We start from the raw sequence: 21,679 nt of genomic DNA on the forward strand, positions 1-21,679 counted from the left end.
TAACCTCAGACAAGCCACCCTGAGCCATAAGTTCTTCAACCGCAAAAAGGTGAGGCATCGTTTGGCACTGTTGTTCCTAACGTCCTGTGCAGCTCCCTTGCTTTACTTCTCTACATGCCCCTGTGAAGTCCTACAGACAGGTTTCCAGCTGTATGATTTGATGGCAAAGTAAAATTGCTGTTGTAAGTGTGCCCTTGGAATTATTTTTGTCACCTTGCCCACAAAGGCTAACGCTTTAAGCACAAACGTCTTCTTAAAACACACGGTGGTGTTGGTGACCAGAGATCTTGTTCTTAAGAATCAACGGGTCCATCAGGCAGCACCCGCTCCCCCCGCCCCACCGAGGTGCCAGGTGCCAGCAACCAGCTTGTCTGCTCACCAGAAAACCCTGATGTTGCATGAAATTAAAAAGAGGCTGATCTTAGTTACCCCCCATAATGGAAAGGTGAACCTCAGAGCCCAGAGCAAGGCTGTTTATTTAATGAGCTCTCTCTGCGGTAAAGGGAACTTCCTTTGAAATCCTCGCCCCTCTGTGTGAAGCTACAAGAGGATGGTTCTGTCCCTATCCACGTCCGGAGTGTTGCTGAGACCCTGCTTCCCCCATTCCCGCAGTCGTGAGCTATAAACGGCCCTCTCCTTTCAGCTGAAGCCTGCAGGAACAGCGTGCAGGGACTCTAGCAACTCCTGCGACCTCCCGGAGTTCTGCACGGGAGCCAGTCCTCACTGCCCGGCCAACGTGTACCTGCACGACGGGCACCCGTGTCAGGGAGTGGACGGCTACTGCTACAACGGCATCTGCCAGACCCACGAGCAGCAGTGCATCACCCTCTGGGGACCAGGTACGTGGCCACCACCACCTGGGTGCAGAGGGCCAGGGCCAGGGAGCCCACTCTCTGTTTCCACGAGCATCCCTCCCGGAGCGCGCTTTCCAAAAAGCTTCCTTCTGTTCAGCTGGAGCGATTGGCTCTCTGGTGGGACTGGGGCCCTGCCAGGTACAGGGCACGCAGAAGTGGGTGCTGCCCAGAGCCTGCCCCGAGGAGCTCTCAGTCCAGTCCAGACAGAGATGTGTGAGCACCTACTGTGTGCCCGTGGGGTGACAGGGATAAACCAGCCGGGACCCCTGCCCTCAGACAGCTTAACAGGGAGTTGCGCAGACAGACGGCAGAACTTCCCACCACTGCCCTGACTGTGTTAGTGCTTCTTAGAGCCCAAGCAAGGACCCCAACCAAGGGCAGAGGGTGCTGGAGAGAAAGTCAGTGCTGCTGGAGGGCCGGGGGGCTGCCTTGGGAAGGCCCAGGGCAGACCTGATGTGTGAGTCTGTGATGGGGAAGGATGTGCAGAGGGGTAGCCCAGAGTGGGAGGCCCGGGCTCCAGAGGAAGAACACGGAGACAGATGTTTAAGGGCCCTGAACACTTTTGAGGTTCTTTTCAAGTTTTTTTTTTTTTTTAATTTATTTATTTTGTTTTATTTATTTTTGGCTGCATTGGGTCTTCGTTGCTGCGCGTGGGCTTTCTCTAGTTGAGGCGAGAGGGGGCTACTCTTCGTTGCGGTGCGCGGGCCTCTCACTGTGGTGGCTTCTCTTGTTGTGGAGCACGGGCTATAGGCACGCAGGCTTCAGTAGTTGTGGCTTGCAGGCTCAGTAGTTGTGGCTCATGGGCTCTAGAACGCAGGCTCAGTAGTTGTGGCGCACGGGCTTAGTTGCTCCATGGCATGTGGGATCTCCCCAGACCAGGGCTCGAATCGTGTCCCCTGCATTGGCAGGTGGATTCGTAACCACTGCGCCACCAGGGAAGCTCCCCTTTCTGGTTCTTGAAGGTAGAGTGACAGACACGTGTGTCCCAGAAAAAGCACCCAGGTGGGAAGGTGGCCAGGAAGCGGCCGCTGCGTGATTGGATCCCTTAGAGACTGTTCACCACTTCCCGGGCATGGGCCGCTGGGCCTGGGCTCCGTATGGTTTGGCCCTTGTAACTCTCCCATGACCCCTGAGGGAGAGACAATGACTACAGCTTTACGGAAGGCAAAGCTCAGACTCAGAGGCTGGAAGTTATTTCCCAAGGTCATGAGGCTGGGATTTGAACCCAGGTCCTTGTGACCCAGAGCCCAGGTGTAGTTCTCACACCGTGCCGTCACCCCAAAGAGCCAGTGATCGAAAGTCCCACAGGTGCTCTAGAATTAAATGGATGCACAGACGTGAAACGGGAAAGACTGAGTCTCCTGTGTCTCTCTCTCCTCCACTGCCCCGTCTTCTGGGGCCGGAGATCCAGGGCCTGGTGGGCAGCCCAGGGCACGGGCTTGTCACCCCAGGGTTGGCCGCTTGTCTCCTGCGTTGAGGATTCTGGCAGTGAATCCCACAGGGTATTCTCCAAGACTGTGGTCCCAACTATCTTGTCATTCTTCTCCCTCTTCCTGTTGGTGGCAGGGTGACCTCAGTTCTGGCCAGAGGCCCCAGCTGTGGCAAGGGCACTGTGACCAGCCGGGCCCAGGCAGAGGGCCAGGCAAGCCCAGGCTCTGCAGGGGAGAGAAGTCCGATACGGGCCTTTGTCAGTCTTTATGGTGAGGTTTTGGGTCTAGGGGTGATGAAGGAAGTAAACGAGGGCAGAAAACAATGACTTAACCTCAGAGCTTGGGTTTTCAGTGTGACGTGAAAGCCATGACACAAGCGTGGAGAACGGGGCAGATGTTTCTTGGGGCTGGGGAGCCCAGTCACCACCCCCCAAAGCCAAAGATGCCCTTGTGCGCTGGGAACTTTCTGAGGGAAGAGAGAGAGCAGCCTGGATGCAGCAACAAGGGCTAACACAGCCTCCATTTATCCCATTCTCTGGAGAGTTCTTCCAGTGCCTCAGGTTTCACGGATGTGCTTGGGCAGGTGGAAGGAGAAGCTGGTGGTGCCTGGAGCCTTAGTGCTTTGTCCTTGGGCCCTGGCCCTCCTCCCTGGCTAGGCAGGAGGGCCCAGGCAAGGTAGGGCTTACAGCTTCCAAAGCTTCTCAATGACGAGCACAAAGTAGTCACTCACTGTACATACGTCACGTGGTTGTATGGGCTCTGAGTGGCTTAGTGACTTCAGACACCTTTTAGCCAAGTGGGGTCACTTTGGGACAGTGACTCCTGCTGCAGGCCAAAGCTTCATGGCCTGAAGCATCCCTAGTGGCCGTCCCTTCCCAGCCTTTCTCCGGACTCGGTAATCTCCCCTTCTCGAGTTACAAGGGATCTTATAACACTCCCTTCCGAGGAGCATTCCATGGCCAGAGCACACAGCACTTGGAGCTTTTGGAGTGAAATGTGGTCTTTGGTGCCCTGCTGTATTAGAGCGTCTGGCCCCAGTTCCAGAGTGAGTCAGATGGAGCCCCGCCGTCCTCTCTGAGCTCCCACCACCGAGTGACTCAGCTGGCTGCGCGCCTTTGATTCATGGTGACCAAGGCTGGTATTCATTATCTCATCCGATTAGTCCTTCTCGAGCTGCCTGACCAGAGACAGACCCAGACAGGCGGACAAACTGACAGCGTGGCTCACAGGCTGAGCTTTTCAAAAGCAGTGGAGTTACCTGCTTGGAACCCTCAACATCCTTGTGAGCGAGGGTGGGGACCCCGGGGACCGCACCACCCCCGGAGCAGGGGCTGCCTCCCCGGGGCTCCGGGCCGGCCCCTTCTCTCCCCTCCCATCCTCACCCTGGTGACTGAGGATGCTTTGGCCCGGGCAACGGTGGGCTTGTCGTGAGGGGGCCATGGCACATAGACTGAAACATCTCTGACGTCAGAAATTCCGAGTTCCTGGAAACAACCAGCACGGGGACCAGGCTTGGGGAGCCCCTCAGGCTGGTGACTTCCTGAGGTTCCGTCTACCTCGGCCAACCCCTTCTTAGTTCTTGCAATCACCGCACAGACTTCCTCGGGAGAGCAGAGAATTTAGTGCCACCACCAGCTGTGGCACTGGTACAGTGGCCCTCTGTACCAGGGGGCTTCTTGGAAGGGCCTTCACCCACCCCCTTTGCAAATGCGGTGTGTTCCTTTCCTTGTATCAGTGTGGCAGCCTCCCTGTCAGGTTCAAGGGCACCATGTGAGTTTCCTGTATGCTCTAACTCAGTGGCTTACGACAACACAAATTTATCATCTTCTAGTTCTTGGGGGCAGACGTCCTAAAATCAAGATGCTGGCAGGGCAGTGTTACCTTCGGAGGCTCTAGGGGAAAATCTGTCTCCTGGCCTTTTCCAGCTTTGAGAGGCCGCCTGCAGCTCCTTGGCCCCTGGCCCCTTCACCCACCTTCAAGGCCGGCAGCACAGAATCTTCAAATCTCTGTCTCTCTCTGACTTCTGCTTTTGTGGTCAAATTTCCTTCTCTGACTCTGACCCTCCCTCCTCCTTCTGGTAAGGACCCTCGTGATTATATTGGACCAGATCACCCAGCATCGTCTCCCCATCTCAAGATCCATAACTTAATCACGTCTTCAAAGTCCCTTCTGCCAAGTAAGGTCACATCGTCACAGGTTCCAAGGATTAGGGCATGGACCCCTTTGGGGGGCCATTTTCCGGCTACCATAGGCAGTGAACAGACCACTTATTGGCAGGGTGACCTTCAGCAGGTTACTCAACCTTGTTGTACCCCGTCTGTAAAGTGGGGAGAGTAATACGTCTACCGCACAGGTATATCATTGCCCTCCAACATAGCTTATTATCTATTTCACATATGTGAGTATATTACATGTATATATCACATGCAGTGGCATGCAGCTTGCGCAGTGCCTGGGGCCATGGGGAGGGCTGAGATCTGATGGGAAGAGAGAGGGGGCTCAGCCTGGGGTGAAAGGGGTAGGGGAGCCAAGCAGGAAGGCTCCAAGCCGAGGTTGCCTTGGAGTGGTCATTGCCGGGGTGGGAGAGGAGGGGACTTCCTGCATGTGGAACAGCAAGGGCTAAGGTGCACAGGAATGGGGGGCCATCTCAGGGAACTGCGGGCACTTCTGCTTGTCCAGAGCTTGGGCTGTGACCTGGAGCGCAGAGAACCCCGTCTGCTACCCGCTTCTCTCATTTGCTAACGATTCAACGATGTCCTGCTATCGTGAGATGCTGACCAAGAGCCCTGGTCTGCCAGAGTGACATACTTCCCACAGTCCCAGTGCACTCTTACCTGGACCTCTGCAGTAGAGTCGGGATGTGACTGTCACAGTTCCAGGGGCAGAGGTCACTTCCTCGGCCAGGTCCCAGCCAGCTAGATGTGCCAGGCTGAGAGCAGCGTATTGCTGTGTTACAGTGGTTGCTTTGAATTAGCTTTTCATGTTTCGGAAGAGGAAAACTTATTGTCAAGGACACATTTGCAATCTTTCATCTCCCATCCTTTAGCAAACGCTCTGGGATCAGGGCCACATTTGCTTTGGGGTCATTTCTGACCCCCTGTGAAGACAGTAACTCATAAGTCTAGGAGTCGCCGAGCTCTTGCTCTGCCGGCCCTCGCCATTGGCAACTTGGCCAGAATCCTCCGTTACACTCAGGAAGTCAGTTAGTTACTCACTCCCCAAATCTGGCTACCCAAACACTGACCAGATGAAGCCCTTCCTTCCAGCTAACTATCCCCTTTTGAGATGGACTTTTCTCAATCCAGCATTATATTTCAATAAAATAATCCTGCTTCCAAATCTTTCTACAAATAAATGATAGAAAATTCAGAACATATGCCTGCAACTCGTAACTGGCAAAGTCATATACTTTTAGAATACCTTTTGGGACTTTTGTTCATCCACTTGTTTTCCTAGTTATTATTGTTGATGACATTCTTGCTGGCCCGGAGTTGACTTTTTTTTTTTTTCCTCAGTGATTTTTCTTCCACAAATCTTGCATCTCAAGACTTTATCTGGTGATGTCAAACCCTTAAACGTTATGTGCAACTCACACCATACCTTGTAATTAGCCCTCTGTCCACTTCAGTCTTAATAGCCACAAAGATTTTCTGTCAGTGTGACATGACCTTTATTCCTTCCAAAACACAGCTGGATATGTTTCTTCAGGCACAAAATTTATTTTTGCCAACGTCATTTATCCAAACCACTAGCATGATCGCTGAAAACGGTTGGAAATTAATCTTACAGATAACTGTGTGTCTAGAATCACAGTCTGCATCGAGGAAGTCCTGAAATATCTTAGTTCTATCTATTTTATCACTCACCAGAAAATAGTGTCACCTGATTGATGCAGTGTGAGCGGGCCAGACGATTTTTACGGGCATATTCAGTGTTTATCTGCCAGGCTAGTTTAAATGAGTTTGCTTTATGATGACATACCTGGAGCAGTCCAGTTACTGATCATCCACAACTCTGGTGGCTACAGATGGGAAGAAAAGGGATTTTTGCCAAGAGTCATAATGTTTGGGAGGCAGGGAAGTCTCCTTTTTGTCCCACTGTGCGAGAAAGAAATGATAGAATGTGTTTGCTTGGACTTCATTTTCCGATGGATGTGAAGGTCAATGCGGAAAAGCAAGACAGAGGGAGAATTATGGGGAGGACAAGCAGGCTTCAGTTGCTGTGAAGATGCCTTTGTCTGTGGACATTAGTGACAGGGGTTGGGGAAATTAGTGATGGGGGAGAAGCTGAGGTGACTGAGTTGGGGACGTGCGTTTGCATAACGGACGTGCATTTTAAGGAAAAGATTAGATCAAGTAAATTGTGGGCTTAGTACAAGATGTCATCATCTCTCTTTCAAAGGACATAATGACATCGGGAACTCCCAAACTACAATTATAAATATAATTGTTATATAACTCTGAAGATAAACCTGGTAATTAAATTCCATCGCTTCTTATAGAATTATAAAATACGGTACGATGTCAAAATTCCCTCTGAAAGGCTAAATTTCATCTTTTGATAACGGCAGAACATCTAAGAGCTCCGTTGTTAAGAATTCAAAGGCTGTAAATTGATATAGTGGTGATAAGAAAACTTGTCACTTCTTTTCATGACACAGACACCAAGGCTCTCGTCTTCATGAAGACAGACACCTTTAAGTGCAGCAGGTTTGAGGCCAGATCTGTACCTTTATAACATCTTACAAGTGGATAGAAGTCATTTACACCTTTTAGATTATTGACCCTTCTGTCTCTAAGATAAACGCCAGCTGGCTGCTCACACACAAAAGCCACGCGAAACGCTTGGCTGGACCCTCCTCCGCTGTTCTTCCTGGCACCAGTAGGTCCTGACAGCCAGGGCACTCAGGGTTTGCATCTTCTAGTCTGTTTCCTATAATGATGTTTTCTTTTATTGCAAGAGCTGTCCCTGCTCCCGAGGTCAGCATGGAACCCCCTTTCTGGTTTCCTTGCTTATAGGATTTCTTACTTTGTCTAAACTTTGAGGGAATGACAGTTTTCCTGTCCAGGAAGTAAAATGTCTGTCTTTTTGTGACTTTATACCTTCTTTCCTCTTAAGACAGCACGGTAATACTTCATGTGATGTAAATGAATAAGTGAACACCCAGAGTCACAGAAAAGGCAGACCAGGAGACAGTGTTCATTTACCCAAGATGCTTTGTTCTACGGAAACCACAACTGGCTTCCTCTGGGGAGGGCGGCGGAGACAGGATGTGCTTTCCTTAAATTGCTTTCCCTGTGGTTTTCACTCGTCCATTCTTGGAACACACCTGCTCTGTGCAGGCCTGAGGTGCCATCTCAGTCCACAGGGGTCTTTACAGTGAGGCAGGAGCCTCGAGACATCACAAAAGGCAAAAGCAAGTGTGATAGATGCACAGAGGGGGCATCCCACCAGGATAAATGAGAGCAGCAGGGTCCCCAGGCTCGAGGGAAGGTGGTGATGGAGGGAGACCCTGAAGGACTCAGCCAGTGATGGCTAATAACACAGCAGCCCAGGCCCCTCATCCAACCAGCTCGAGCAGTTGGGTTCCAAGGAAGATGCCAATGCACCCGGCTTTGGTCATGTATCCATCATGACCCAGTCTTATGACCGGTGGCGTGGCACACTCGATGGGCCAGACTTGAATTTCATGCCCATCCCTTTGGCATTTGTTGGGAACGTTAACCCTACCTGAACCATATAAACCATATAAGGCTTCCCATAAGAAAAAAGGTTTTGTTCCTAGGAAAAGGGATATGGGAGAGGTATTAGACAAAACAAACAATTGAATAATCACAAGCCTTCTACTCTGCACCTCCTTTTCACAAATCTCTACGGTTGCTCCAAACCACCAGAGGAAACACACACACACACACACACACACACACACGCACACAGGCTCTCCTATAAAGAGAGGTTACCTGCTAGGAAGGGCATGGCCAATGGGCCGCTGGTGGTACCAGGTGGGGCTGAGCAGTGCCCAACCTCTAGCTGGGAGCTTGCTGGCCCCAGGAGGTGGCCCGAAACCCTGCGTGACAGTGTCCTACTGCTTGAAATTGGAGGTGAGGCAGCAATAGGGCATATTGTGTTCTGGATCAAGTTTCAACTGCTTATATACTTCTTCATTTATTTTCAGTTTCATTTATTAAACCCCTTGGTCTTTAAACACCATGTTTCTCATGCAAGATTTCTCATCCCAACGTGGAGACTTCCGGGTAAGAAAATGTTAGTCAACTGGATGAGAATGGGCGTTGTAAGTGGGGTTCTGCCGCATCCTTCTCTCACTTCTGTCACTCACCTCCCCCGTGCCATCGGAACAACAGCAGTTTCAGAGTATTGATGAAAGTTGATCGAAGTTGATGAAAATTTTCAATCCCTAAGTACTTGAGGATGGAGAGGCAAAAGAGCTTGTGCATCAAGGTTAACCATGAATTGCCCATCATAGTGTACTTTCCCTTAATCCTCCAGATAAAAGAATGAAGGAATTATGTGACAAGGGATCAGGTATGCATTCTGGTCTTTGATTTCAGAGATAACTATCTAGCCTATCCCTAAGAGTATGCAGCCGATGAAATCATGAGCTGCTACTCACCGAGATGTGAGTTTCCTTTGCCACATTGTAGCCAGCAGTGTCATTGCTGTGCCCCACTGATGACGTGTCCTGCCGATACAGCAATGGTAGAATGTGATGTGGCATCTCCTACTCCCTTGAGTTTTGGATAAGAGCTGAAATGAACAAAACTCTTGGAAATAGACAGTTACTGCTTTCTTGCAAGAGACAGAAAGTTAACCCTCAGAACCCTGCATTGTTCAAGCCACTGGGCAAATTAATACCAGAGTGGAGTAAATTTTACTGGTCAGACCCCACTCAGCTTTGTCTCTTTATGGACTGACTGCTACTGCATGCCATGCCCAGCACAGTAACTAATAGTGGGGATGCCCAACAAATGGCATGTTAGTGAGCCAAAACGCTCCCATTCATCTAAATCGTGTCTCTTGGTTTAAGGGCAAGGAAAGGAATTACCGGGAAGATGCTCTTTGTTCCCAGAGTTCAGCGGAATAAAAAGGAGTCAAACTCAAGTGTCTTTCCTTGAGGTCTCCCACTGCCTCTTTCAAAATGGTGCTCAGCATCTGCGCGGTGTGACGAGGTTCTGGAGGACCAGCCCAGCCTGGCTGGGGCGGGAGGGGGACCCAGAATGAGCACAGGACTCAGGGAAGTGGGAGCCTCACTCACTGAAACAAGTAAGGAGGAGACGGAGGCAGGGAAGCTGAGATCCTTGAGCGATGACTGTACTTTTTATTTAATATACAAAGTATGTGCAGAACCTCCCAGGGTTTCCAACGAGGAGATTTTCTTTCTTCCCTCTTGTTTCCCAAGGTGGGTCCAGGAGTTCCTCACCCAGTCACTCAGCAGCCTTCATTGGCTTCCCGTGATGTGCTAGGCACTGGGGACGCCCCTCTGTGAAGGAAACAGGTGTGAAGCCCTTACCGACACCATCCTGAACTATTACAGTGTTAAAACACGGCAAGTGTTGCAAACAAGGTCAGCTCCAAGGAGCTCCCCTCCCCTCACATCCTTAATGTTCAGGGGCCAAGCTGTCCCCTTCCCCGTGATCAGTGGCCATCTTCAGTGTAACTCAGGTTTACTGAGAGCCTGGAGGACTCACTGAACCTCAGGTCAGGTGCTGTCCTTGTCCCCATCACAGAAATGAGGGAACAGAGTCTCAAAAGTTCCCATAACTTGACCAGGGTCTCCTAGTGTGTAGGGTTGACACCAGATCAGCCCATTATTGTGAGTCCCAAAGCCCCGGCTCTTCCAGTGCTGCAGCATGGCCACCGATTGTAGAAATCAAACAGGAGGAGGCCTTTCAAAAGGAATTGAGACTTGATAAACGTTTGCTTTTGTTTTTCTTAGATCCCATACACGCGCAAACATAAAACAGTTTTCCCAAAAGATTCGGCATCGGAAAGAATGGTTTAACTACTGACCTCTTTTTGAAAAATGTATTTTATTGAAGTAGGGTTGATTTACAGTGTTGTGTTAATTTCTACTGTACAGCAAAATGAATCAGTTATACATATATAGATACTCTTTTCATGTTCTTTTCCATTATGGTTTATTACAGGATATTGAATATAGTTCCCTATGCTCTACAGTAGGACCTTGTTGTTTATTCATTCTCTATATAATAGTTTGTAGGTGCTAACTCCAAACTCTCAATCCATCCCTCCCCCACACCCCCTCCCTACTGGCAACCACAAGTCTGTTCTCTATGTCTGTGAGTCTGTTCCTGTTTCGTAGATAGATTCATTGGTGTCGTATTTTAGATTCCACATATAAGTGATATCATATGGTATTTGTCTTTCCCTGTCTGACTTGCTTCACTTAGTACGACAATCTCTAGGCCCATCCATGTTGCTGCAAATGACATTATTTCATTCTTTTTTATGGCTGAGTAGCACTAACCTCTTAATCTCTCCGTCGTGTCTTTTGAATCTCAGTCCAGCTGAGAAAGCACGTTGGACCTCGTGAACCTCTGTCAATGCTGGTTTAGAGGCTCATTGAGGTCAACTGACAAAATTGGGTTTGAGAAAAGACAAGAACATTTATCACTTGTTTAATTATTATTCCTAGGGTGTGCCTTCCTGCCTCCACTTTTTTTTTTTCTGGTAAAAGAGCTTTGAAAAGCTCACTTTGGCAAGCAACAGGATGGGTGATTAGGTTGTAGAGATCATGAATATACAGCCACTGAGCAAATAGAAAAAAGTAAAATCAAAAGACTCACTGTTGGGTGAGTGGGTACTTACGCCTAAAAATAAGATTCCCCTTGACAGCATCACAACAGAATAAAAGGGTCAGCATCAAAATAAGGGCTTCCCTGGTGGCGCAGTGGTTGAGAGTCCGCCTGCCAAGGCGGGGGGTGCAGGTTCGTGCCCCGGTCCGGAAGCATCCCGCGTGCCGTGGAGCGGCTGGGCCCGTGGGCCGTGGCCAGTGGGACTGCGCGTCCGGAGCCTGTGCTCCACAGCGGGAGAGGCCACGGCAGTGAGAGACCCGCGTACCGCAAAAAATAAATAAATAAGCTGTGCATGAAGGGAGTGTGCTGTGGAAAACAAAGACTTTTTTTAACCATTTTATGGAGTTACGATTGACATACAAAAAGTTGTACGTATTTAGTGTGTACACCTTGATGAGCTTGGCGGTAAGTGTACACCTGTGAAACCATCCTCACAATCCATGCTGTAATCGTATCCACCACCTCCTACATATCCCTTCCCCCCTCTTTATTATTTACTATTATTTCTGTGCGTATGTGACGAGAACACTAAACATAAGATTCACCCTCCTAGCAAATTTTTAGATACACAGTGTCAGCAACTAGAAGTACGGTAGACCGCTAGAATATTCATTTTGCATAACTGAAACTTTGCACACTTTGACTCATACCTCCCCGTTCCCCCCAGTCCCTGGCAATGACCATTCTACTCTCTGTTTCTGTGGCTTCAACTTTTTTAGATTCCACGATCATGCAGTGTTTGTCTTTCTGTATCTGACTTATTTCACTCAGCATCGTGTCCTCCAGGTTCATCCATGCTGTCACACATGGTAGGATTTCATTTTTAAAGGCTGAATAATATTCCCTTGTACATACATACTAGCATTTTCTTCATTCTTCTGTCAGTGGACACTTAGGCCTCCTCTGTGTCTTGGCTCTTGTGAATAATGTTGCAATGAACATGAGAGTTCAGGTGTCTCTTTGAGATCCTGATTTCAATTCCTTTCGATATTTACCCAGAAGGTGAACTGGTCATCATGTGATAGTTCTACTGTTAATTTTTTGAGGAACCTCCATACTGTCTTTTGCAGTGGCTGTATATATTCTCACCCACAATATATGAGGGTTTCCTTTTCTCCACATCCTAACACTTATCTTTTTTTTTTTTTTTTGATAACAGCCACCATAATTGGCATGAGGTGATAGCTCATTGCTGTTTTGATTTGTATTTCCCTAATGTGTAGTGATGTCGCCCACTTGAATGTCCTCTTTGGAGAAATGTCTTAACAGTTCTTTTGCCCATTTTTTAATCTCGTTAGGACAGAGACTTGTGTCCAGTTCAGGAAAATGCCCTATGGGAGGAGTGTGGGTCTTAAATGGTTTTTAAAAAAACAGAGAATGGGAAAATAAGAGGTCCAGGAGGGGGGCAACTTAGCACAGAGGTCAATGGCTGAACCTGTTGCTGGCCTCGACTGCTGCAGGGATCTTGTTTGGTTTGATTTGTCTGCTTCTTTGTTTGTTTAATGAGATGCTGAACGTGTCTGATGAGGAATCAGGTTGCAGAAAGATGGACTTTGTAGTAATAAGAACACCATCTGGTCCATGGGAGGAGGCGAGCATTGCCCCTCATGACATTGTCGCCTTGGAAGGCGCGCGGAGCCTCCCCAGAGCAGGGTGCAGAGAAGGGCAGGGGGCAGAGCTGGGCTTGGGGAAGTTGGCATCCTGGCTGATGTGAGAGGAAGAGCCCAGACAGGACACCGGTGTGGGCAGGAAGGCAGTCCCAGGGCACCACACAGGGCACAGCTTATCTGAAGAATGGAGAACATTTTCCTGAATTTCTCACATAGTCTTCAACAGGTACCACTATGATAGGATTCGAGAGCCCTCAGAACTTTGGCAACGCAAACCCCAGGTACATGTTCTCTCGTTCCTTGACCGCAAGATGTGCTAAAAATGGCCATTTCCTGAGCTCTCTGGCTCCACGCCCCTCTGTACCGGGCACTGTCCTGCTGTGTAAAAAGACCATCAGATTTTATGCCTCCGCGGCCTCTGAGAGCAGTCTCTGCCTTGCAAACGCAGGCACTCGTTGAAGCCAGTGCTTGCTCCAGTAGGGAGCTTCGTGGGGCTGGAAATGTGGGGTAAGACCTCCGCGTTGCTCGTTTCTCTCTCTCTCTCTCTCTCTCTTTGCTCCCTCACATTAGTCATCATTATTCCTTGGAACCTGCTTTAACTTGCATTTTCTCACCGGAGTCGTGTGGGAGTTGTTCAAGAGAGCAAGCCTCCCCTTCCCCCGCAGCCGGCCAGCCACCCGCTTTGGGGTTGGGTCGGGTGCGGCCCCAGAGCCAGGCCTCATCTCTGGAGAGGCCGCACGTGCCATGGGCCCGGTTAGCAGCCCTCCAGAAGAGGGAGTGATGAAATGCATGCTTTGCTGTGAGCTGAGGGGGGCTTGTATCAGGCATCAGCGAAGATGCCAGGTGTGATTTCTCGGGACGCTGAACATATCTTCCCTTAACCTGAAAGCCTCGTGCTGTTCCAAGAAAAATGTTCAGAACGCTTGCAGGTGGTGAAAGTGCCGCTTTGCTTCTGTTTCAGGTGCTAAACCTGCCCCCGGGATCTGCTTCGAGAGAGTCAACTCTGCAGGCGACCCTTACGGCAACTGCGGCAAAGACTCCAAGAGCTCCTTCGCCAAGTGCGAGATGAGGTGGGGTCCGCCTCCTGACCGCGCCGTGGCTTTGAACTTCCCAGATCACTTAGGGCTGCTTCCAGACGTTCCCTCTTTGAGCACTGTCTGTTCTTGCCTTTCCAGAGATGCTAAATGTGGAAAAATCCAGTGTCAAGGAGGTGCCAGCCGACCAGTCATCGGTACAAATGCCGTTTCCATAGAAACGAATATCCCCCTGCAGGAAGGAGGTCGGATTCTGTGCCGTGGGACCCACGTGTACTTGGGCGATGACATGCCGGACCCAGGGCTTGTGCTTGCCGGCACAAAGTGTGCAGATGGAAAAGTAAGACCCATATGCTCCCTTGCATCACAAATGTAAGTCTGGAAGGGGGCCCACTGAGAAACGTCCTGTTGGAGAACTGAGTTACAGGGTTGGTTTGTTTTCCTAAATCCGCTTCTCAGAATGTTGCCTCTGAAATTCCGTTCTTTGCACCTAGAAGAAAAAGTCAATAAATCCTAGATTCTGGTCTGACCATTGAGATGCAGATTTGGGAAAATCAAGCTTGTTTTCTCAGCTCTTTAGTGTTAATAAGTCATGTCTACACTCTGGATGTTATGAGAGTTTCCAGCCAGGAAATTACGCTGGAAGGGAACACAGCAACATATTATATTGTTTTTGGAAATGTGGTTTGGGTTTTTGGCACGGTGGGGACTTGTTCTCACCTGGACAGAATGGGAAGTCAGATGTAGTTTCAGAGAACCCCATACAGGGACAGGAGAGGGGAAGAGACGGGATAAGCTTAAAGCCAAAGGGTGTTCTTTTGGAGATCAGGGGGAAAGGTAGACTGAGATACTGGGGCTTGGGAGGCGGGCAGTTAGAAGTAAAGTCCAAAACGAAAAAAAAAATTTTTTGAGATTTTTATATTCTGCCACATTGTTTTTTCCCACCAAACTTTCTCATCGGACTGAATGGTAGCAAGTTAATAAAACACTTTAGGAAAGAAGATGCTTTTATTAGGCTCCTCCTTTTCAAAATGATTATGAAATCATTACTGACGTGGAGGTCACAGAGCAGAAAGGAAAGGTGCTGAGTCATCTCCTGTAGCAGAGTCCCCGTATGGGGGTCTCTGAGACTACATCTGACTTCCCATTCTGTCCAGGTGAGAACAAGTCCCCACCAGGACAGGAGTTCCCTCCACTCCACCCCCTCCCCCTTCCCCCATACACCACAAATGCTTTTATCCTTAAGGAAACAGGATGATAAGTGAAACATGTTATACATTCTGGGTGTCTCCTTAACCACACCCATTCGCTTATATTCAAGCCTTGACATTAGACTGACACCATTTAAACTGTGGTCTGAATAGCTAAGGCCAGGTGCCTCTGAACACTGAAATTCCAAGGACTCAATTTATCAGTGAGCTTTCCCCTTCATGTGCAGGATTCAATGTGCTTTGATCTCCTGCCTGCAGAACACTAGTTCTCTGAAAGCCGTCCTTAGCCTAGCCCGTGGGTTGGGGGAGGGCAGCACCCATATGCTGTGATTCTGCCTGGGGTCCTGCTGTGTTCATTGCAACCCCAGACGATTTCCTTTCTTAGCTGGCATGTGACGGTCCCCTTGGCCAAGATTCCCACCAGCCCTGAGAGCTGCTTGGACCAGCACGTTTTTTCAAAGGGCGTTCATCTTGCCTCAGATAAACTGCTGGGGTCAGATGGTGAATGTCTCATAGGAAGGTCCTATTTGATTAAAAACGCTTCTGTAATCTAAAAATTAGACTTTTCTCCCTTTGACTCCACTAATTTGTAACATCTTATGGGAGATAAAGAACCCGATCCCTTGAGTCTGGACTGTATTTTGCACCTTTGAAGTAAGACCAAACTCTTTCGACCGGCCCAGTACCATTTAGCGAGTTGTCGAGAAATACAAGGGAAGCGTCTGTTGTCCTCTGCTGAGCATTTCTGTTGATGCTTTATGTCATCGACGATAGTACTTATCAGTCGGTATTTTGGAAAATTTCCCATATTTTAATATCTCCCATACCAGATTCAAGGATTCTTGGAGTCTTTGAGTCTGCATAGGGCCAGGTAAAGGACTTGTCTCTTTTGTTCTCTCCTACATCTTTTAATGGAGGGGGGAAATGCTGCAATATGTAGACTGCATTGCAAGCTCTAAACAAAAATCATGAGAAAGTCAGTTACCCTAATTGCAGGATTGACCAAAACCATATAAAATGCCATGAAGATAGACGACTTCCATAGTGTCCACATTGATGTGAGTCTTGAAATGGGCTGAGTTTGGAGGCAGGCATCAGGATCCATATCCGGGTCCAAGGCAAAGTGCATTATTCATATTAAATGAAAGATGGTCTTCCCCAAGCTTTCCTTTGCTTTCTCTTCTTTCTTTTCTTTCTTTTTTTTTAAAAATTTTTATTGGAGTATAGTTGATTTACAATGTTTTGTTAGTTTCAGGTGTACGGCAAAGTGAATCAGTTATGCATATATCCACTCTCGTTTAGATTCTTTTCTCATATAGGTCATTACAGAGTATTGAGTAGAGTTCCCTGTGCTGTACAGTAGGTTCTTGTTAGTTATCTGTTTTATATATAGTAGTGTGTATATGTCAGTCCCAATCTCCCAATTTATCTCTCTCCTCCTTAACCCCTGGTAACCATACATTTGTTTTCTACATCTGTGACTCTATTTCTATTTTGTGGGTGAGTTCATTTGTACCTTTTTTTTAGATTCCACATATAAACAATATCATATTTGTCTCTCTCTGTCTGACTTACTTCATTCAATACGACAGTCTCTAGGTTCATCGTGTTTCTGCAAATGGCATTATTTTGTTCTTTTATATGGCTGAGTAGCATCCCATTGTATGTATGTACCACGTCTTCTTTTTCCATTCCTCTGTTCTTAAACACACAGCTAGATGCACGTGCGTGTGGTCGTAGACAGACTGAGATATTTGCTGTGTTTCCCTCCTCTCCAGATTTGCCTCAATCGTCGGTGTCAGAACGTAAGTGTCTTCGGTGTTCACGAATGTGCGGTGCAATGCCACGGCAGAGGGGTGAGTAGGTGAACTGCCTTTGTATAGCCGGCCCACAGCAAGTTCAGCACTAAATCATTCCTTTGTAAAGGATTTTTGCCATCTATAACTTTGTAAAAATATAGCAGTCAGTGTCTCCTCAGTATTTTCTTCTGAAGACATTCATTTTCTTCGACCTTTACGTAGCATAAGAAATGGGATTTTTATTTAACAAAGAAAATCAGATTGAGTGATAATTATCTTTTAAATTAACATTCTGGATTCTTTTTTAAAAGGGACTTTGTCATCTTCAAAGTAATTTTAACATTAACCTTCCGTCATGAAGAGTTTTTCATTAGCGTTTCAAACAGAGCTGTCCCTCCTACAGCCAAGATTCAGAATATGTGTCTGAACTGAAATACTTCCAAAAGGAATTAAAACAAAGAAGACAGAACGTACCGACCACATGTTCTTGAAATCACATACAATGGGTGTCAACTGAAGAAGGCTGTTATTTTAGTTCAGAGAATTTTTTGGGGGGTGGTGGAAGAGGATTCGAATTGTTTAAAACCTAGTTTATTTTTTCTGATGGGCTTAATTATTTCCAGTGGAATCATATTAATTTAACTAGCTCTGCCAGTGGTTCATTGGTTTTTCTGAAACCTTTTCTACGGATATTGTGCTCCAAATTCTATTTTTAAAATAGACACTCACCAATGATTGTAACGTAGAATCACGGAGGTTTCCATAAAATTACTCTTGGGCTGTAACCAGAAAGGATTGCAGTGTCACCTCAGACGGGTTTGTTGATGGTGAGTGTAGCTGACTGTCAGTATAAAATGGAATCTTTGGATGTCTCCACTGGATCATAGATTTCTTTCTAACGACTGGAGGAAATGACCTAGCGCAGCCTTACTATTTGCCTGATGAAGCAGTCCAGGCCCCAGTGGGGATAGTGACACGTCCAAGGTTACATGACCAGTTAGTAGCAAGGCTGTGTCAGGGACCCTGGACTCCTCCCTCTCCAACATCCACACACTGGAGAGGCCATGACTTGGGAACAAGTAAGGACCCTGGTGCTTCCCTCACGAGGCCGGGCTCACCAGCAGCGCCTCCAAGTGGGGTGTTAGGGCTGTAATCTCTCTGCCACAAGCTGCCAGGAGGGCACATGACTGTGATTGGCGGCAGGAGAGACCAGGGCGGGCAGGACAGTGCCTGAGCCCCAGGGAGTCGTACCTCAGCAGCAGCATCTCTGAGGAAGCAGGCAGGACACGCAGACTCAAGGCAACGTGGGCTATGCCGCACGGTAGTTACTTCTGCTCAGCGTCAGCTTCGTAGAAACACGCTTTCTCACTTATCGTAGGCTTTCCTGACTGTTGGCCTTCTTGTTGGAAGCATCTGGGGCAGGTGGTTGATTCAGAAAACAAGAGTCTGTGAAAGCAGGGGAACATCACAAGTGAGAGAAATGCCCGGAACGTTTATCGTGTCTTAAAATATAAAAGTGTGTGTTTGGCTTCACGCCGCATCCGTAGCTCGGCCCTGACTTCAGGACACAAATTATCCAAAGTGCGCCATCTGTGACGTACCGTTTGTTTCTCTAAGCGGAAGGGAGACACTCAACGAGCAACCTTCCTGTCTTTTGCGGCTTTTCCTGATCATTTGTCAGTTGTTCCGCCCATTGTCAAAAGTTCTTTTTAGTGACTTGCATTTATCCGGCGTTCCCAAAGCGTTCAGCCTCATTGTCACAGAAATAATTCTCTCTTGCTTTCACACTCGTACTCCACTGGTTCCGGTCGTAGTTCCGCAAATTCCATGTGTGACAGCCTCCCCGAGCCTCCCATCTGAAGGTGCCCGGGGTTGTCGGGCCCGTGATGCCCAAGGGCATGGATTCCATGTCCCTGAAGCAGGGGCCCCTCCTTACCACGGAGAGGGCTTCTCATCTCGGCCAGATCAGGAGGGTTTCCTGGATTTAAAAAGAGGGACATGGAGATGGAGAAGAAAAAGGGGTTGAAAGGAGTGGGTGAGCCCTAACTGCCTCGATCCTTCTCTCAGTAGCTGCTGATGTAACAACGGCACATTATGTAAATCCACAGCCTTGGGCTCTGGGCTCACCTGTGTGGTGCGGGGTTGAGGGTTTATCCTCACAGCCGCATGTACGGAGTCTGACTGTATCGGTGGGATGGGGGCTCTGACCACAGGGCCTTTGCTTTGCTCTCGGGCTCAATTAGGGCTCAGAGACTTAGCGCTGCCCCAGGGGGACGTGCGTCCTAACCCTGCTTCCCTCTTGGTGTCTTTCTCCTCTGCTGCCCGAAAGGTGTGTAACAATAGGAAGAACTGTCACTGCGAGGCCCACTGGGCCCCTCCCTTCTGTGACAAGTTTGGCTTTGGAGGAAGCAAGGACAGCGGCCCCATCCGGCAAGCAGGTTAGTGGTGACGGCGCGTCCCAGGGAGTGGGCTGAGCTCCTGGGGGCAGTGGGAAGCCAGGCCCTTGGGGGATCCTTCCAAGCGAGACTGAGGGCTCACCAGCCGTCGGGCAGGTGCACAGCCGGAAACCCACTGAGGACCTCACACAGCCTGAGGCCTCTCTGTTTCCAGACCCTCTCTAGTCGTTGCCTCATCTTTGCCGAGACTCGTCGCTCTGCTTTACTCAGAGGCTGAGTTTGCCGGGTCTTAGCCTGTGACCTTTTCTTAGCTAGGGTCGTTCTACCGCAGACTGCCAAGTGGGTATGAACTTCATTGTCGGATCAAAGGAATTTGTCAAGGCCAGCCTCGGTGTACGAGGGCTAAGAGGTGTGAAGTCAAATGCCTTTTAAAGCTCTTGCTAGAAAGACACCCTCCTCTTCATAAAGGGACGGGTCCCAGCAGCAGCAGCAGAGATAGCAACAGCTTCTCTTTGCTGAGCTGCTGTTACCTGCCGTGCTTCACGTTTTATATGCATTAGCTCATCGAATCCTTCTTTCCTTACAAGGGACCCGAGGTTCAGGGAAGTTAAGTAACTTTCACAGAGTCACACAGCTAAGACGGAGGCACAGTCTACCCGTGAAGAAGCCCCTAAGGGTGGCTGTGCTGGGACTGTCAGTTCTTTCCTCCTCAAAGACGTTGAGAAGTGGTCTGCTAGCGCAGGACCGTCTTCTCAGAGCTCTTGTCAGCCAGTTGAGGGGCAGGCCTGAGTGATGCCCACTTTAAAGTGAAAGTGCAGAGAGCCCACCGCGAGCCAGGGGTGGGGGAGGGGGGTGTGGGCAGGCGGGAATGTCCCGCGCACACTTGTGCTGCCACCTCGGTGCCCACCTGAGCCCCTGGACGCTCAGACTGTGGCTAACGCCACTACGGAGGACATCATACGTCCTGAGTCCCGCTGTGACTGGAAGGGTTGAATCTGTGGCTTGGCTACTGTTTCCATGACAACAGACACAACACTGCTCTACAGGACCAGGCAGGGGGCACAGGGCCAGGAGGGAGAGACCCTCTGGGCAGGCACATCTGGAGAAACAGTGTTGTGAGGAATGGAGGTGAGCTCCTGGGCACCCTTCTGCTTAGGGACGGACGTGTCTCAACACTGCTCCCGAGACCGGCCCCGCAGCAAGTGGAAAAAGGGCCCCAAGGTCTTTTCCTCTTAGCACACATCCATCCCGGGGGTAATAAGCCAGGCCTGGCCCAGCGTCCCCGCCTTGATGGCTGGCCCCTTGCTGCAACGTAGTCAATTTTCTAATTGGCCATCAAGAGGTTATTGTTAAAAAAATAGCATTTTACTTTTTAATGCATCGGGGACCCTGCCACCTGTTCCATCCTCCGCATTCAAGTGAGCCAGGTGGCACTCGAGGAATTGCACAGGATGGCGGGAGACAGGCCACGTGCTCTGGGTCCCTTTTTGGTGTGGACACCAGGGGGACTCAGGTTTCGGAGTTTCCTAAACTTGGGGTGAACCCACAGAGTTGCCAATTCTTCGTTGTACCAAGTAAGAATATTTTAAAAATGCAAACAACTGAAGAGCCGGACTCATCCACCGTTGCCGTCGTATCATAAAAGAAAGTAAGTGTACACTCCTCCCCCCGAAACGCCTACAAAAGAGAGGCCACGAGAAGCCAGCTGATGGCTGCACGGGGCATAGCCGCGCCCTGGGCCTCAGGGCCCCCAGTCCGCCTGCCTGCGGCCCAGAAGTTCATGACGCAAGTATTTCTCCAGCATCTGCCGGGCACCAGCCGCTCCTCCGGGTCCTGGGAGACGCTCGGTGGGCACAGCGCGGACGAGAAGCAGTGATGGGCGGGGTGACAGCGAGACTCAGGGAGGTGGGCCACGGGGCAGGCTCGATGGGACGCGGCACCTGCACTGGAGGCGGGGATGGCACTGCCTGGGGTTCTGGCTTGAGCGGCTCGTAGAGACAGGCAGCCTGGGGGGCAGGGGGAGCAAGCTCAGTGTGCGGCCCAGTCAGTGTTTGACTGATAACTCGTCATTTTAAGACGTAGGGATTTGGAAGTATGGAACTAGAAAGTATGGCTGAAGCATGTTGCTCACTTTTTAACGAGCTGTGTTAAGAGACAACAGAATCCTCACCAGAAGCACCTGCGGCTGCCAGCCCACGGTCTCGAAAGAGGGACATCTGGGCCAGGAGACCAGAGCAAGGCTTTTCCAGTAACACTTACAAGTGAATCAAGACGGTCCCGTGTTGATTGTCTGCCTTAGACTCAGACACATCCCTCTTAGGGCTCGTCAGCTGGGGACGACGTCCAGAAACAGAGAGGGTGTGAAGGCTTTCTCCCCCCCGGGTGGGAGCTGCTGCTACTCTGGTTCCCAGCCAGCTGGATGTCGTGGTTGGAGGTGGGGTGGGAGAGCCCTGGTAACAGAAGCCACCTCCACAGCTGTCACCAGCAGCCCGAAAGGACTGCAGGGCACCT

General features: G+C 49.5%; 1 protein-coding gene across 1 annotated transcript in view; it reads left to right on the forward strand.

Moving 5' to 3' along the window:
• The window catches only part of ADAM12 (ADAM metallopeptidase domain 12), a 390,013-nt gene that overhangs the window by 332,031 nt on the left and 36,303 nt on the right, over positions 1-21,679 (forward strand). The window contains exons 14-18 of the mRNA XM_065893995.1: positions 644-839; positions 13,690-13,798; positions 13,904-14,102; positions 16,752-16,829; positions 19,102-19,210. Of these exons, the coding sequence (XP_065750067.1) occupies positions 644-839; positions 13,690-13,798; positions 13,904-14,102; positions 16,752-16,829; positions 19,102-19,210 (691 nt within the window). The remainder of the gene's footprint in view (positions 1-643; positions 840-13,689; positions 13,799-13,903; positions 14,103-16,751; positions 16,830-19,101; positions 19,211-21,679) is intronic.

The sequence above is a fragment of the Phocoena phocoena genome, chromosome 16 (genome assembly GCF_963924675.1).
Source record: "Phocoena phocoena chromosome 16, mPhoPho1.1, whole genome shotgun sequence".
Taxonomy (NCBI): domain Eukaryota; kingdom Metazoa; phylum Chordata; class Mammalia; order Artiodactyla; family Phocoenidae; genus Phocoena; species Phocoena phocoena.